The 17,587-nt window shown below is 40.1% G+C and overlaps 1 protein-coding gene across 1 annotated transcript in view; it reads left to right on the top strand.

Annotated features, from left to right (window-relative positions):
- Positions 1-17,587, top strand: part of l(2)34Fd (lethal (2) 34Fd) — a 115,372-nt gene that overhangs the window by 11,852 nt on the left and 85,933 nt on the right. Inside the window, exon 5 of the mRNA XM_071690884.1 lies at positions 12,140-12,352. Within this exon, the coding sequence (XP_071546985.1) occupies positions 12,140-12,352 (213 nt within the window). The remainder of the gene's footprint in view (positions 1-12,139; positions 12,353-17,587) is intronic.

Genomic DNA, 17,587 nt, shown 5'->3' with positions numbered 1-17,587 from the left:
GCAATCTGTTGTGGATGAGAGGGCTTGGGAAGTGAGTCAGTTGTTGTTCGCTGATGATACAGTGCTGGTGGCTGATTCGTGTGAGAAACTGCAAAAGTTGGTGACTGAGTTTGGTAAGGTGCGTGAAAGAAGAAAGTTGAAAGTAAATGTTAATAAGAGGAAGGTTATAAGGTTCAGTATGGTTGAGGGACATGTTAATTGGGAGGTAAGTTTGAATGGAGAAAAACTGGAGGAAGTGAAGTGTTTTAGAGATCTGGAAGTGGACTTTGCAGTGGATGGAACCATGGAAGCAGAAGTAAGTCACAGGGTGGAGGAGTGGGCAAAGGGTCCTGGGGACGTTGAAGAATGTGTGGAAGGCAAGAACATTATTTTAGTTAGTGAAAAATGGGTGTTTGAAGGAATAGTGGTTCCAACAATATTATATGGTTGTGAGACATTGGCTATAGATAAGATTGTGCAGAGGAGGGTGGATGTGTTGGAAATGAAATGCTTGAGGACAATTTGTGGTGTGAGGTGGTTTGATCGAGTAAGTAATGAAAGGGTAAGAGAGATGTGTGGTAATAGAAAGAGTGTGGTTGAGAGAGCAGAAGAGGGTGTTTTGAAGTGGTTTGGGCTCATGGAGTGAATATATGAGGAAAGATTGACAAAGAGGATATATATATCAGAGGTGTAGGGAACAAGGAGAGGCGGGAGACCAAATTGGAGGGGGAAGGATGAAGTGAAAAATATTTTGAGCGATTAGGGCCTGAACATACAGGAGGGTGAAAGGCATGCAAGGATTAGAGTGAATTGGAATGATATGGTATACGGGGTCAATGTGCTGTCACTGGATTGAACCAGGGCATGTGAAGCATCTGGGGTGAACTATGGAAAGGTGGTGTGTGGGGCCTGGATGTGGAAAGGGAACTATGGTTTTGGTGCATTACACATGACAGCTAGAAACAGAGTGCGAACGAATGTGGACTTTTTGTCTTTTCCTGGCACTACCTCGCTGGGGGGGTGTATGGGAATGTATGAAGGCAGCAAGTATGAATATGTAAATTTGTATGTATGTATATGTATGTATAAGTTTATATGTATATGTATGTATATGTGCATTTGGACTTTTATGTATATACATGTGTATGTGGGTGGGTTGGGCCATTCCTTGTCTGTTTCCTTGTGCTACTTTGCTGATGTGGGAGATGGCAATTAAGTATGATAGAAAAATGAATAGAACTGAAGATCCAAGCATACTCTTAAATATCCTTATTTACCATCTGCTATGAGGCCAGTACCTCACAGTCAGGAATTACATGTGCCAGAGCCTCCAAGAAACATGATACTGAGTGATGATGAGTCTGGTGATGAGAAAGTTGGTCTAGACCAAGTAGAGGACAATATGGATCCAACGTTTGAAACAAACTTTTCTTCAAGTGAATCACATTTGCTGAGTCGAGGAGATCTTAATGATCTCGTCCTTGATTTAGATTTGTTTAAGAAGCAAACTAAACTTTTGGATTCCAGGTTAAAGGGCTGGAATCTTTTGAAGGAAAGTAAAGTTTGTTCTTATTGTGATTGCCATGTAGTTTTCAAAGAATTTTTCTCCCTTGAAGATGGTCTGTTGTCGTGCAATGATGATCGTTCTGTTATGGAGTCACTTGGTCAAGAGTATGACACAGATGAGTGGTTCTACTCTGTAACAGAAATAAGTTCCCCTCTGTTCCTCTAGCTCATGCAGCTAACACTTTTTCATACACTTTTCTTGGTTTACTTAATGGTCTTATTCCCTTAGAATTGCTATGTACACCCTTGGCACCTTTTCCTTTGAATATAGCAAAAATAATAGCTTTCACCAATTTGTCAGGCACAACCTTCTGCATTCATGGTAAATTACATGTCAAATGCAACTACTCTATCACACTTTCTCCTCCTCACTTCAACATTTCAGCTGTAATCTTATGCACTCCTGGTGCCTTTCCTACTTTCATCTTCATTATTGCCCTTTCTACTTCCCTTCTTGCTCTAGGCCCCAGCACTTGTATCCTTTTCCTTCCATCCTCCATACCCATGCATGTAACAACTGGTGTCTAACCTTTTGCCACATTCGCCAGTTTCTCAAAATACTCTTTCCATCGTCCTTTCACTTCCTCTTTTTGGTTTTTTTATTTCTCTCATTTACATTTCCAATGTTATATCCACTTTTTTCCTTTTTCACCTCCTTCCAGTACAATTTCCTGTTTTCCTTAAACTTTTCACTCTACTTTCTTCATCTCCTCTATCTTTGCTTTCCTCTATCTGCTTCTTTACATATCTCTTATGCATCTTATATTCTTCCCTCCTTCTTTGCTGAACTTTAATGGCACATTTATTTCAAGCAATGTACTAAGTTCCTCTTTCATCCCCTCCACAGCATTTCTAGTCTCAGCCATCCACCATCCATCAACACTTTTATTTTTATGTCTCACAGCCTTACATCCAACTACTAATTTTACACTTTCATCCAAACTTCCTGTCACCCTTTCATTCTCCTTGTTTTTTTTTTTTTTTCTTTTTTTTTGCTTTGTCGCTGTCTCCCGTGTTTGCGAGGTAGCGCAAGGAAACAGACGAAAGAAATGGCCCAACCCACCCCATACACATGTATATACATACGTCCACACACGCAAATATACATACCTACACAGCTTTCCATGGTTTATCCCAGACGCTTCACATGCCTTGATTCAATCCACTGACAGCACGTCAACCCCGGTATACCACATCGCTCCAATTCACTCTATTCCTTGCCCTCCTTTCACCCTCCTGCATGTTCAGGCCCCGATCACACAAAATCTTTTTCACTCCATCTTTCCACCTCCAATTTGGTCTCCCTCTTCTCCTCGTTCCCTCCACCTCCGACACATATATCCTCTTGGTCAATCTTTCCTCACTCATTCTCTCCATGTGCCCAAACCATTTCAAAACACCCTCTTCTGCTCTCTCAACCACGCTCTTTTTATTTCCACACATCTCTCTTACCCTTACGTTACTTACTCGATCAAACCACCTCACACCACACATTGTCCTCAAACATCTCATTTCCAGCACATCCATCCTCCTGCGCACAACTCTATCCATAGCCCACGCCTCGCAACCATACAACATTGTTGGAACCACTATTCCTTCAAACATACCCATTTTTGCTTTCCGAGATAATGTTCTCGACTTCCACACATTCTTCAAGGCTCCCAGAATTTTCACCCCCTCCCCCACCCTATGATCCACTTCCGCTTCCATGGTTCCATCCGCTGCCAGATCCACTCCCAGATATCTAAAACACTTCACTTCCTCGGGTTTTTCTCCATTCAAACTCACCTCCCAATTGACTTGACCCTCAACCCTACTGTACCTAATAACATTGCTCTTATTCACATTTACTCTTAACTTTCTTCTTTCACACACTTTACCAAACTCAGTCACCAGCTTCTGCAGTTTCTCACATGAATCAGCCACCAGCGCTGTATCATCAGCGAACAGCAACTGACTCACTTCCCAAGCTCTCTCATCCCCAACAGACTTCATACTTGCCCCTCTTTCCAAAACTTCCTTGTATTCTCTGTAATTCATCTTTTCCCTTGCCAGCACTTTTACTTCAGCATTCGTCCAGATGCCATACCTCCACTTCTTAAATCTTTCCTTCACAAACAAGATGATCAGAATCTCCAAAGAATCCTCTCTTAACTCAAGCATCGAGCACAACCTTTCTCAAACTTTCATCCACTGCCCTATTATCAATCAAACCCATTTGTCATTATCTTCCATTATGTCTCATTCATGTATATATTTTGCTGAAAAAAGGTGTTTGCAAGAAATAAAGCCTTCTTACCATGGACATCCTCAAGATATCTCCATTCTCATGTACTTCAGGCACTCCCCATTTACCAACTTTCTCACCCATTTCACTTCATCCAACTTTTGCATTCATATCACACATTAGAACCACCTTTCTCTCCTTTTCATGCCTATTTATACAGTGGGGAAAACACCAGAGTATTCAGAAAAAAGCAGTGTATTGCTGGTGAAATGGGTATGTTTTTAAATGGCTATGGAGGAAATATGACTGTTGCCACTAAGGGTGATAGTAATAGAGTTGATGTTGTATGTGACCATTACATCCAAAGGGATAAATAAAGATCAGCAGATAGCCTTATACTATAAATCTTTCATCTCCTTAGTTCTGATGGACAGATATGATAAGCTTCCACAACCCAAATGTTGTATGGCTCCTCCAGCCTCCTCTTCAAAAGGCTATGTAACTGGGATTTCAGAATAGGAACAAAGATCCCTCCACATCAACATTAGGGAACACGTAGCTTTTCATCTCTTAGAACGTCTTGAATTCAGACTGCAGGATTTTAGTCCTTCTGGACAATGCAATTGTAACCCTGTTGCCTCTGAACTAAGGTTTTGAAAATCCTTTCCCTAAAAACTTTCCTTAGCAGGATACAGCTATGTGTTTGTTTTATCAGGTTTCCTATCTTCAAGGAGCCTGTGATGTATGAGGTGATGTCCTCTCATGTTGGTTTCCATGGCAACAGAAATATTTGTTGGAAGAGATGTATAGGAATTGGTTCTTTTCATTAGAGGTCATTCTTCAGGAGGAGTTTTTTGTAACCAAAACAAATGCCTTATTTTAAACATTTTATATCCAGTATTCAACAAAGGGCAGTACAACAGACACCCTGATTATGGACTGGAAACTTTTAGAGCCTAATTTTTTCTCTCTCCTTCAGTTAATCTTGATAAGGGGTGTTCTTAAGCCCCTTTCTTGCTGGGGGATTTTGTAGCTGTAAACAAAGAGACCTCCATGGAAGTAATTATTTATCTGTATGAATTAACTTATTTTGGGCCATGATTATTTTAAAGTAAGTGGATGTTTAAGGATGAAAAATATGTTGTTAGGTTGTCATAGCTTATCATTTTATGGCACAGGCACCTTAACTTAGCCAGCGGATTCCCATTCATGAGATATTAAAGAAGAAGTCTGTCAGAGTAGAAATAATGTTTTTGTTATTATATCAGAACTAATCTTTTCAAAAAGAATTAATGGATAGGGAGCTTCTGTTTTAGTTTGAAAAGTTTTCAGGTGAACTGAACAGTAGAGTGAAATGATATTTATATTTTTCAATAAAAAATGGGAAAATACTCCTAGCAGGTCCCTTCAAACTGTATATGTAGGACTGAAGGTAATGCAAGCATTGCCTTTCCTAAAACCAAAGTCTGTCTCATACTGAGTGACTTTTAGGAGGTATTATGATGACAATTTAGCTTACCATCATCTGTATAGTTGAGTGATGAAGCTATTCATGGCTTAGTGTCCCAAGTTAAGTATGCAAAATAATTTATGAAATTATATTTGTTTGTAGGATGGGAATTCAGTTTTATAAAGGCCAGGATAAGGGATGGGGATTATTAGATATAGAAATGTAGAATGATATTGGCCGACCATTCAGAATTTAGATGTGAAATTGTGGAGCATTGTGTAGTTTATATATTTATTTTTATTTATTTATTATACTTTGTCGCTGTCTCCCGCGTTTGCGAGGTAGCGCAAGGAAACAGACGAAAGAACTGGCCCAACCCCCCCCCCCCCCCCATACACATGTATATACATACGCCCACACACGCAAATATACATACCTACACAGCTTTCCATGGTTTACCCCAGACGCTTCACATGCCTTGATTCAATCCACTGACAGCACGTCAACCCCGGTATACCACATTGCTCCAATTCACTCTATTCCTTGCCCTCCTTTCACCCTCCTGCATGTTCAGGCCCCGATCACACAAAATCTTTTTCACTCCATCTTTCCACCTCCAATTTGGTCTCCCTCTTCTCCTTGTTCCCTCCACCTCCGACACATATATCCTCTTGGTCAATCTTTCCTCACTCATCCTCTCCATATGCCCAAACCACTTCAAAACACCCTCTTCTGCTCTCTCAACCACGCTCTTTTTATTTCCACACATCTCTCTTACCCTTACGTTGCTCACTCGATCAAACCACCTCACACCACACATTGTCCTCAAACATCTCATTTCCAGCACATCCATCCTCCTGCGCACAACTCTATCCATAGCCCACGCCTCGCAACCATACAACATTGTTGGAACCACTATTCCTTCAAACATACCCATTTTTGCTTTCCGAGATAATGTTCTCGACTTCCACACATTCTTCAAGGCCCCCAGGATTTTCGCCCCCTCCCCCACCCTATGATCCACCTCCGCTTCCATGGTTCCATCCGCTGCCAGATCCACTCCCAGATATCTAAAACACTTCACTTCCTCCAGTTTTTCTCCATTCAAACTCACCTCCCAATTGACTTGACCCTCAACCCTACTGTACCTAATAACCTTGCTCTTATTCACATTTACTCTTAACTTTCTTCTTCCACACACTTTTCCAAACTCAGTCACCAGCTTCTGCAGTTTCTCACATGAATCAGCCACCAGCGCTGTATCATCAGCGAACAACAACTGACTCACTTCCCAAGCTCTCTCATCCCCAACAGACTTCATACTTGCCCCTCTTTCCAAAACTCTTGCATTTACCTCCCTAACAACCCCATCCATAAACAAATTAAACAACCATGGAGACATCACACACCCCTGCCGCAAACCTACATTCACTGAGAACCAATCACTTTCCTCTCTTCCTACACGTACACATGCCTTACATCCTCGATAAAAACTTTTCACTGCTTCTAACAACTTTCCTCCCACACCATATATTCTTAATACCTTCCACAGAGCATCTCTATCAACTCTATCATATGCCTTCTCCAGATCCATAAATGCTACATACAAATCCATAATGCCTCAGTTTATTGGTGCATATGCACCTGGGCATGAGAAGAAAGATCATGAGAGGCAAGTGTTTTGGGAGCAGCTGAATGAGTGTGTTAGTGGTTTTGATGCACGAGACTGGGTTATAGTGATGGGTGATTTGAATGCAAAGGTGAGTAATGTGGCAGTTGAGGGAATAATTGGTATACATGGGGTGTTCAGTGTTGTAAATGGAAATGGTGAAGAGCTTGTAGATTTATGTGCTGAAAAAGGACTGGTGATTGGGAATACCTGGTTTAAAAAGCGAGATATACATAAGTATACGTATGTAAGTAGGAGAGATGGCCAGAGAGCGTTATTGGATTATGTGTTAATTGACAGGCGCGCGAAAGAGAGACTTTTGGATGTTAATGTGCGGAGAGGTGCAACTGGAGGGATGTCTGATCATTATCTTGTGGAGGCTAAGGTGAAGATTTGTATGGGTTTTCAGAAAAGAAGAGTGAATGTTGGGGTGAAGAGGGTGGTGAGAGTAAGTGAGCTTGGGAAGGAGACTTGTGTGAGGAAGTACCAGGAGAGACTGAGTACAGAATGGAAAAAGGTGAGAACAATGGAAGTAAGGGGAGTAGGGGAGGAATGGGATGTATTTAGGGAATCAGTGATGGATTGCATAAAAGATGCATGTGGCATGAGAAGAGTGGGAGGTGGGTTGATTAGAAAGGGTAGTGAGTGGTGGGATGAAGAAGTAAGATTATTAGTGAAAGAGAAGAGAGAGGCATTTGGACGATTTTTGCAGGGAAAAAATGGAATTGAGTGGGAGATGTATAAAAGAAAGAGACAGGAGGTCAAGAGAAAGGTGCAAGAGGTGAAAAAGAGGGCAAATGAGAGTTGGGGTGAGAGAGTATCATTAAATTTTAGGGAGAATAAAAAGATGTTCTGGAAGGAGGTAAATAAAGTGCGTAAGACAAGGGAGCAAATGGGAACTTCAGTGAAGGGCGCAAATGGGGAGGTGAAAACAAGTAGTGGTGATGTGAGAAGGAGATGGAGTGAGTATTTTGAAGGTTTGTTGAATGTGTTTGATGATAGAGTGGCAGATATAGGGTGTTTTGGTCGAGGTGGTGTGCAAAGTGAGAGGGTTAGGAAAAATGATTTGGTAAACAGAGAAGAGGTAGTAAAAGCTTTGCGGAAGATGAAAGCCGGCAAGGCAGCAGGTTTGGATGGTATTGCAGTGGAATTTATTAAAAAAGGGGTTGACTGTATTATTGACTGGTTGGTAAGGTTATTTAATGTATGTATGACTCATGGTGAGGTGCCTGAGGATTGGCGGAATGCGTGCATAGTGCCATTGTACAAAGGCAAAGGGGATAAGAGTGAGTGCTCAAATTACAGAGGTATAAGTTTGTTGGGTATTCCTGGTAAATTATATGGGAGGGTATTGATTGAGAGGGTGAAGGCATGTACAGAGCATCAGATTGGGGAAGAGCAGTGTGGTTTCAGAAGTGGTAGAGGATGTGTGGATCAGGTGTTTGCTTTGAAGAATGTATGTGAGAAGTACTTAGAAAAGCAAATGGATTTGTATGTAGCATTTATGGATCTGGAGAAGGCACATGATAGAGTTGATAGAGATGCTCAGTGGAAGGTATTAAGAATATATGGTGTGGGAGGCAAGTTGTTAGAAGCAGTGAAAAGTTTTTATCAAGGATGCAAGGCATGTGTACGTGTAGGAAGAGAGGAAAGTGATTGGTTCTCAGTGAATGTAGGTTTGCGGCAGGGGTGTGTGATGCCTCCATGGTTGTTTAATTTGTTTATGGATGGGGTTGTTAGGGAGGTGAATGCAAGAGTTTTGGAAAGAGGGGCAAGTATGAAGTCTGTTGGGGATGAGAGAGCTTGGAAAGTGAGTCAGTTGTTGTTCGCTGATAATACAGCGCTGGTGGCTGATTCATGAGAGAAACTGCAGAAGCTGGTGACTGAGTTTGGTAAAGTGTGTGAAAGAAGAAAGTTAAGAGTAAATGTGAATAAGAGCAAGGTTATTAGGTACAGTAGGGTTGAGGGTCAAGTCAATTGGGAGGTAAGTTTGAATGGAGAAAAACTGGAGGAAGTAAAGTGTTTTAGATATCTGGGAGTGGATCTGGCAGCGGATGGAACCATGGAAGCGGAAGTGGATCATAGGGTGGGGGAGGGGGCGAAAATTCTGGGAGCCTTGAAGAATGTGTGGAAGTCGAGAACATTATCTCGGAAAGCAAAAATGGGTATGTTTGAAGGAATAGTGGTTCCAACAATGTTGTATGGTTGCGAGGCGTGGGCTATGGATAGAGTTGTGCGCAGGAGGATGGATGTGCTGGAAATGAGATGTTTGAGGACAATATGTGGTGTGAGGTGGTTTGATCGAGTAAGTAACGTAAGGGTAAGAGAGATGTGTGGAAATAAAAAGAGCTTGGTTGAGAGAGCAGAAGAGGGTGTTTTGAAATGGTTTGGGCACATGGAGAGAATGAGTGAGGAAAGATTGACCAAGAGGATATATGTGTCGGAGGTGGAGGGAACGAGGAGAAGAGGGAGACCAAATTGGAGGTGGAAAGATGGAGTGAAAAAGATTTTGTGTGATCGGGGCCTGAACATGCAGGAGGGTGAAAGGAGGGCAAGGAATAGAGTGAATTGGATCGATGTGTTATACTGAGGTTGACGTGCTGTCAGTGGATTGAATCAGGGCATGTGAAGCGTCTGGGGTAAACCATGGAAAGCTGTGTAGGTATGTATATTTGCGTGTGTGGACGTATGTATATACATGTGTATGGGGGTGGGTTGGGCCATTTCTTTCATGTTTCCTTGCGCTACCTCGCAAACGCGGGAGACAGCAAAAAAAAAAAAAAAGCCTCAGTTTTTATTAATGATTGTATAGACCACATAGTAGTTACTTTCTCTTCTTCAAGGTGAAAAATAGGAAGTATGCAAAATGAAAAATAATTGTCTGCGGTTGGTAGGCAGCCAACAACCAGGGAGGTGTATTACCAGTACCACCCACCTGGGTATCAAGAGGGTTAATGACATCTGTTTAGTGAGTCAGCACTTTAGTATTTGTCAAGTTGTACTTTCCAACCAGGTGGCAGTCTTTTCTTTTTGCCTCACTAACATATGGATAATTGGCATTCTGTCCACAAACATACAGTCTCTTGTTATATGTAACACTTAACAACACTTAACTCATGGAGCTCATTCTGCATAACTCTATATTTTCCTGTGGTGAGCACTGGGGACTGTGTGCTAATCCTGTCTTTTGGCAAAATGGTAGGAGCAGCAGATAGAAGTATTAGGTAGGAACATGTAGGCAGGAGCATTAGACATAAGTACTCATTGCGAATATTAGGTAGGAACCCATGCAAACACTTCACTAGACATGCCTTCTGCCAGTGGCCTGTTAAGTGTGAGGCACTAAAGGCTGAAAAGTGGCATTGGAGTTCTTTAGTTATGGAGACTCTGTTGCTGTGACCACTCCTTTGAGGGAGTTTCATTTGGAACAGGTGTCAGAGATAAAGATAGATAGATAGATAAATTTGTTGCTCCAAAATTTTTACAGCTGTACAGTTCCCTTTGGTTGATACCTAAAGGTTTTCTAACCCATTTTACTCTTGGGTCAGGACCCCTACACCTAGTGCTGGGTTTTAAATATTGCACTGATAAATTTTATCATCAGTGCTACATTCTGATTAGAAGGCTGTGTAACAAATGACATGCTTCATATTTTTGTTTTTTGTACCCAGAGATAGTATCAGTCATTTTGGAATATTCTCAGTTGTCTAAGAACATTCAGATTGTTTTGAATTTCAGGAGCTGTCTTTTTGGTAACCTTTTCCATTTTTTGTGATAAACATGTTTATGAAACTGTTGCCAGATGCAAATACTATAAGAAATCACTGTTCATTGGCTTAAGAATAAACCTGCATGGACCATCTTGGGAAAAGCTTCTTAGGTTTTTCTTCTTGAGGGGACTTACTCTCCCCCATTGCAATATAAATGGAAAATTGCAAAGCTTTTGAATTGGTTACAGTCAGAGAAATCTTTTTGCCAATAAGTACCTGATTGGATATTTTTTAAAGTTCTTTCTGATATCCCCTAGGGCTGAGAGAAGTCCAAAGAATACATATGTCCAGACATAAGAACATTATCATTTTTCAGTTATGACTGGTTTTAGGTAATATCAATCCAAACTCTTTTAGAAAACAAATTCATTAGTTTCATATTACCTTTGTATTGATTACATCTTGGAAAATCATTGCCTTTTGTATGTTAGATCCAAGAGATCATCTGACCCAGTTGAGGGAAATTTCTGATTATGTTTGTTCAGGAAGTGTTGAAAACCCTGTAAGCAAGGAACATATTTTGGATTAAGACTGTTTGTATATCAGATCCTGTGACGTCAGAAAGATGGCTTCTGTTCTGATCTTTCTGAGAAGCTTTTCCATGAAGGAGAATAAGAATAGGTCTTTGCCATTCCTCTGTATCTTTGTTAAGGAATAAATGCAAATGTTGAGAGCCAGCCTTGCATGATGGGTTTGCCTCCCTCATGGCAGAAGTTTGCTCATGTGCTACAGGATGCATTTATATTAACTGTTTTTTTCATAGTATCCTGTTGGTTGAAATGTTTCTCTTTAATCCTCCTCCTTCATTTGATATGTTGTCATAGACTATGGGACAGACTGACCCAGGTAAGAAAGGAAAGGTTGTGAGAATAGTTTTTAGTCAAAAGCTGTTTTTCTCCAAGGTGGTGTCCTGTGAGTAATTTTTCAGACTGCTGTTTCCTACCCTACTTTTTCCCCTCTCTTTTGAAAAACTTATATCTAAACCATTGTTAAATACCGTTAAGGTGATGTCCCATGAGATAGCCAGTCTGACTAGTGAGTAAGTTGGTATAACAATGACATCATCACTTAGTGGTAGTTGCTGATTGGCAGAGGGGAACCAGGACCAAGTTGAAGGCCACATCCATTGAAAGTTGGTTAGTGAAGAGTGAGAGGTTTAAGCTAGTACTGCAAGGTAGGGATTAGATGCTTCTAACCCTGAGAAATATCAAAGGATGTGTTACCGTTTGCAGAAATTTGCCTTAGACATTTGTTCTATCTTCAAAGCTCTCCTTTATTCATTTTGTAAGAGTAACTACATTATTCTTACAAAAGTACTACATATACGGAAAGCAAACTTATTTTGGCAGATAGTGGATTAATGATATATTAGTACTGTGGAAGTTGTTTTGACAGAGTAATGGAATAATGGAACTTTCAGATTTTATGAAGGGGTCTTCCCTCAGTTGTCATGGTATATCTTTACTTTTTTTTTCCAGGAGTGAAATATACAGACTGAATCTGAACCAGGGACGGTTCATGAATGCCTTGAAGACAGATGCCATAAGTGTGAATAAATGTACTTTCAACAAAGTTCATTATATGTTTACATGTGGAACTGAAGATGGTAGAGTTGAAGCTTGGGACCCAAGATCAAAGCATAGAGTTGGTGTCTTGGATTGTGCCATGCATATGGCTACAGAAAATATTCAGTAAGTTGATTGTTTAGAATGAAGAGGAATGTTTTTTTTTTTTTTTTTTTCATACTATTCGCCATTTCCCGCGATAGCGAGGTAGCGTTAAGAACAGAGGACTGGGCCTTTGAGGGAATATCCTCACCTGGCCCCCTTCTCTGTTCCTTCTTTTGGAAAATTAAAAAAAAACGAGAGGGGAGGATTTCCAGCCCCCCGCTCCCTTCCCTTTTAGTCGCCTTCTACGACACGCAGGGAATACGTGGGAAGTATTCTTTCTCCCCTATCCCCAGGGATAAAAGAGGAATGTACTTTCACTTATCTGGACTCAGAGGGAAAGGCTGTACATGTATTTCACCTGAAAGCCATTTTTTTTATTTTAATTTAGATCACATCAGTTCAGTTTTGTATTATCTAGATTAAACCTTCATTTTTGTTCATAGTTCCTTTCTGTGGTTTCTGTGCATTGTTATATCTCTTCAAAATGTAAGTTACTGTAAGTTATTCTCAGGAAAAGCTTTTTATTGTCATTTGCAGTTTTGCTGTAAATTTAGAATACATAGATTAATCTACAACCTATGATACTTTTAGGACTAGCCTGGGGATCACTTTGGATGAGGGCCAAACTAGCCCTCGTCACTATTTCATATGGTTTTGCCAGTTCTTATTTAGTTTAGTATTTTTCACAATTAACAAAAAATTTATACCTTAAGTTCCTCGGCAGGGCAGTCATTTCCTAAATCCTTAAACTTTGTATGTAGCCATCTGTTCATTGCCACCAGCATTGGAATCAGTTTTTACAGGAAGAGGAACTAGAAGGGACAATCTCCTTTTGGCAAGAGTTCATTTTTCTTGGGGTTGTCAGAAACTTTTGGTTGTGAACTGACTTATGGAATGACATTAACTATGACGGAATGCAAAATTGATACTATGATTATTTCTTTGCCTTTTTTTTCAGAAACAGAATAGCAAATGTTAAGAAGTGTGAAGTTTGCCAAGAGTTTTCTTCTTTTCAAGATAGGAGAAATGAATTTTTCTTTTTGTGATTAAATAGTAATAATGTCTCTGATATGTTCTAGTTTGGTGTCTTTTTATAAGGATTATAAAAATTAAGAATTAGAAATGCTGTGGATGCATAGAAAAAGGCATAATGTAGATTGCTTGAAAGGAATGTATCATTGGAAGTTTCGCAAAGGGAAAAATATGTGTAAGCGGAATGTTAAGAAGCTGATAGAGGAAAGCAAAGAAAGAATAGCTGGAGATTTTGGAAGAAAGTTGAGTGAAAAGTTAAAGGAGAATAAGAAATTATACCAGAAGGAGGTGAAAAAGGAAAGAGGTGGATGTTACATTGGAAATGTTAATGTGAAAGAGGAGATACTGAATCAAAAGGAGGAAATGAAAGGAAGATGGAAAGAGTATTTTGAAGAACAGATGAATGTGGGAAAAGTTAAGGCAGCATTTGTTACATGCATGGGTATGGATGATGGAAAGAATTGAATACAAGTGCATGGGCCAATAGCAAGAAGGGAGATAAAAAGGGCAGTAATGAGGCTGAAAGTAGGAAGGCACCTGGAGTGGATGGGATGACGGCTGAGATGTTGAAGTATTGAGGAGAATGTATGATGAATGGATGCATTTGGTATCTAATTTAGCATGGAAATGTAAGGTTGTGCCTAAGGATTTGGTGAAAGCTAGTATTGTTCCTTTATTTAAAGGAAAAGGTGCTAAGGATGTATGTAGCAGCAGTAGGGGAATGAGTCTTAAATATACCTGGAAAAGTGTATATAAAAGTTGATTGATAGAGGAATGGAAGTAACTAAATGCAGAATAACAAAGAAACTAGTCCATCATCACCTCTCCTAACCATCCTAACAACAGCAGCAACAACCAACTCTAATTCTGTGATGTAGACTTGGGAGATTTGATTCCATCCTCAAAATCTTCATTAACTCACTGTAATAGAATATCATCTTCATGAAGTATAACTTGTGTACCTTCTGCAAATATACATCTGCCTATGTGATTCATTAAAACATTGAAAAGGATGGGACTTTAAACTCCCCCTTGTGGAGTACCCAGCTCAAGATGCCTCTCTTCAAATTCAAAACCCTGAAATCAAACTTTTGCTCTTCTCTCTGACAAATAATCACCAATCATTTCAGTAAATGCCCTTAGACTCCTTTATCTATCAGCTCTTCAAGTATTATATCTTTGTTTGCTTTATCAGAAGCACCTTTTTAGGCAACAAAAACTATAATTAATGTCAGCATTACTCAAACAATTTATAACACAATCAGTTGTACTCTTGCCATTGATAAACCCAAATAGATTTTCAGATATGAGGTTACCCAATTTATAAATCAACCTATTCAAGATAATTCTTTCTGTCATTTTACATAAACAAGTTGTTAATGTTATGGGCCTGTAATCTTTATCACCTTTGGGAATTTATTTGAATAAGGCCAGTCTTCCACCAAATTGATAATTTTCCCTTCTCAAAAGATATGTTAAAAAGATCTAGTATAGGACTATTCTCCATTGCAACTAAATGATTTAATATACCATAGGTCAACCCAACCTCCCCTAGAGCTGTTGACCTTCCCTTTAGAATAGCATTCAATAATACATCATTAGTAATTGGTACACATGTATCATCATTAAGATTTTTCTGCCTATCAAACAACTGCCTTCTGTTGGAGTGGCAATTTCTTAGATAATCTTTTATATTACCTGGTAAGCTTTCAAAGCTGGTATTAGCCCATTTATAAGTTCATCAGCTTTAGCTTTTGGATCAGGGTGAGAAATAATTTTGCCCTTTTTGGATCAGGGTGAGAAATAATTTTGCCCTTTATTCCCCTTGCTTTATTCACTTCTCTCCACCCGCATGTCAAGTTCTTTGTTTTTGAAACACTTTCTAGAAAATCATTCCAATATTTTTTTCATGCTTATTGTCTTACCTCTGTTGTACATTCAGCAATTTGAGTCATGGTTATCCTGGTTCGAGTATAATGTGGATTTTTAACTCTATCAACTCTGTGCTTTTCTTAGCAATGTATTCCAGCCCTTAACTAGCTTATCAGAGGTGTAAGTTGGCTTCTGCCTCTTGCCTTGATTAGTTGGCTGATCTTTATTTTATTAAGAATACCATCAATTTCATTTCATTTTAAGCTAGAAGTTTCAGTTTTCTAAATTATTTCTTACATTTTTCATATGTATATATATGTATATGTGTGTGTGTGTGTGTGTGTATATGTGCGTATGTGTGTGTATGTATATATATATGTATATATATATATATATATTATCCCTGGGGATAGGGGTGAAAGAATACTTCCCACGCGTTCCTCGCGTGTTGTAGAAGGCGACTAGAGGGGACGGGAGTGGGGGGCCAGAAATCCTCCCCTCCTTGTATTTTTTTTTTAACTTTCTAAAATGGGAAACAGAAGAAGGAGTCACGCGGGGAGTGCTCATCTTCCTCGAAGGCCCAGACTAGGGTGTCTAAATGTGTGTGGATGTAACCAAGATGTGAAAAAGGAGAGATAGGTAGTATGTTTGAGGAAAGGAACCTGGATGTTTTGGCTCTGAGTGAAACGAAGCTCAAGGGTAAAGGGGAAGAGTGGTTTGGGAATGTCTTGGGAGTAAAGTCAGGGGTTAGTGAGAGGACAAGAGCAAGGGAAGGAGTAGCAGTACTCCTCAAACAGGAGCTGTGGGAGTATGTGATAGAATGTAAGAAAGTAAATTCTCGATTAATATGGGTAAAGCTGAAAGTTGATGGAGAGAGATGGGTGATTATTGGTGCATATGCACCTGGGCATGAGAAGAAAGATCATGAGAGGCAAGTGTTTTGGGAGCAGCTGAATGAGTGTGTTAGTGGTTTTGATGCACGCGACCGGGTTATAGTGATGGGTGATTTGAATGCAAAGGTGAGTAATGTGGCAGTTGAGGGAATAATTGGTATACATGGGGTGTTCAGTGTTGTAAATGGAAATGGTGAAGAGCTTGTAGATTTATGTGCTGAAAAAGGACTGGTGATTGGGAATACCTGGTTTAAAAAGCGAGATATACATAAGTATACGTATGTAAGTAGGAGAGATGGCCAGAGAGCGTTATTGGATTACGTGTTAATTGACAGGCGCGTGAAAGAGAGACTTTTGGATGTTAATGTGCGGAGAGGTGCAACTGGAGGGATGTCTGATCATTATCTTGTGGAGGCTAAGGTGAAGATTTGTATGGGTTTTCAGAAAAGAAGAGTGAATGTTGGGGTGAAGAGGGTGGTGAGAGTAAGTGAGCTTGGGAAGGAGACTTGTGTGAGGAAGTACCAGGAGAGACTGAGTACAGAATGGAAAAAGGTGAGAACAATGGAAGTAAGGGGAGTGGGGGAGGAATGGGATGTATTTAGGGAATCAGTGATGGATTGCGCAAAAGATGCTTGTGGCATGAGAAGAGTGGGAGGTGGGTTGATTAGAAAGGGTAGTGAGTGGTGGGATGAAGAAGTAAGATTATTAGTGAAAGAGAAGAGAGAGGCATTTGGACGATTTTTGCAGGGAAAAAATGCATTGAGTGGGAGATGTATAAAAGAAAGAGACAGGAGGTCAAGAGAAAGGTGCAAGATGTGAAAAAGAGGGCAAATGAGAGTTGGGGTGAGAGAGTATCATTAAATTCTAGGGAGAATAAAAAGATGTTCTGGAAGGAGGTAAATAAAGTGCGTAAGACAAGGGAGCAAATGGGAACTTCAGTGAAGGGCGCTAATGGGGAGGTGATAACAAGTAGGTGGTGATGTGAGAAGGAGATGGAGTGAGTATTTTGAAGGTTTGTTGAATGTGTTTGATGATAGAGTAGCAGATATAGGGTGTCTTGGTCGAGGTGGTGTGCAAAGTGAGAGGGTTGGGGAAAATGATTTGGTAAACAGAGTAGAGATAGTAAAAGCTTTGCGGAAGATGAAAGCTGGCAAGGCAGCAGGTTTGGATGGTATTGCAGTGGAATTTATTAAAAAAGGGGGTAACTGTATGTTGACTGGTTGGTAAGGTTATTTAATGTATGTATGACTCATGGTGAGGTGCCTGAGGATTGGCGGAATGCGTGCATAGTGCCATTGTACAAAGGCAAAGGGGATAAGAGTGAGTGCTCAAATTACAGAGGTATAAGTTTGTTGAGTATTCCTGGTAAATTATATGGGAGGGTATTGATTGAGAGGGTGAAGGCATGTACAGAGCATCAGATTGGGGAAGAGCAGTGTGGTTTCAGAAGTGGTAGAGG

The sequence above is a fragment of the Panulirus ornatus genome, chromosome 1 (genome assembly GCF_036320965.1).
Source record: "Panulirus ornatus isolate Po-2019 chromosome 1, ASM3632096v1, whole genome shotgun sequence".
Taxonomy (NCBI): Eukaryota; Metazoa; Arthropoda; class Malacostraca; order Decapoda; family Palinuridae; genus Panulirus; species Panulirus ornatus.
The sequence above is the reverse complement of the archived record's forward strand: the minus strand, read 5'-3'. Positions and strand labels throughout refer to the sequence as shown.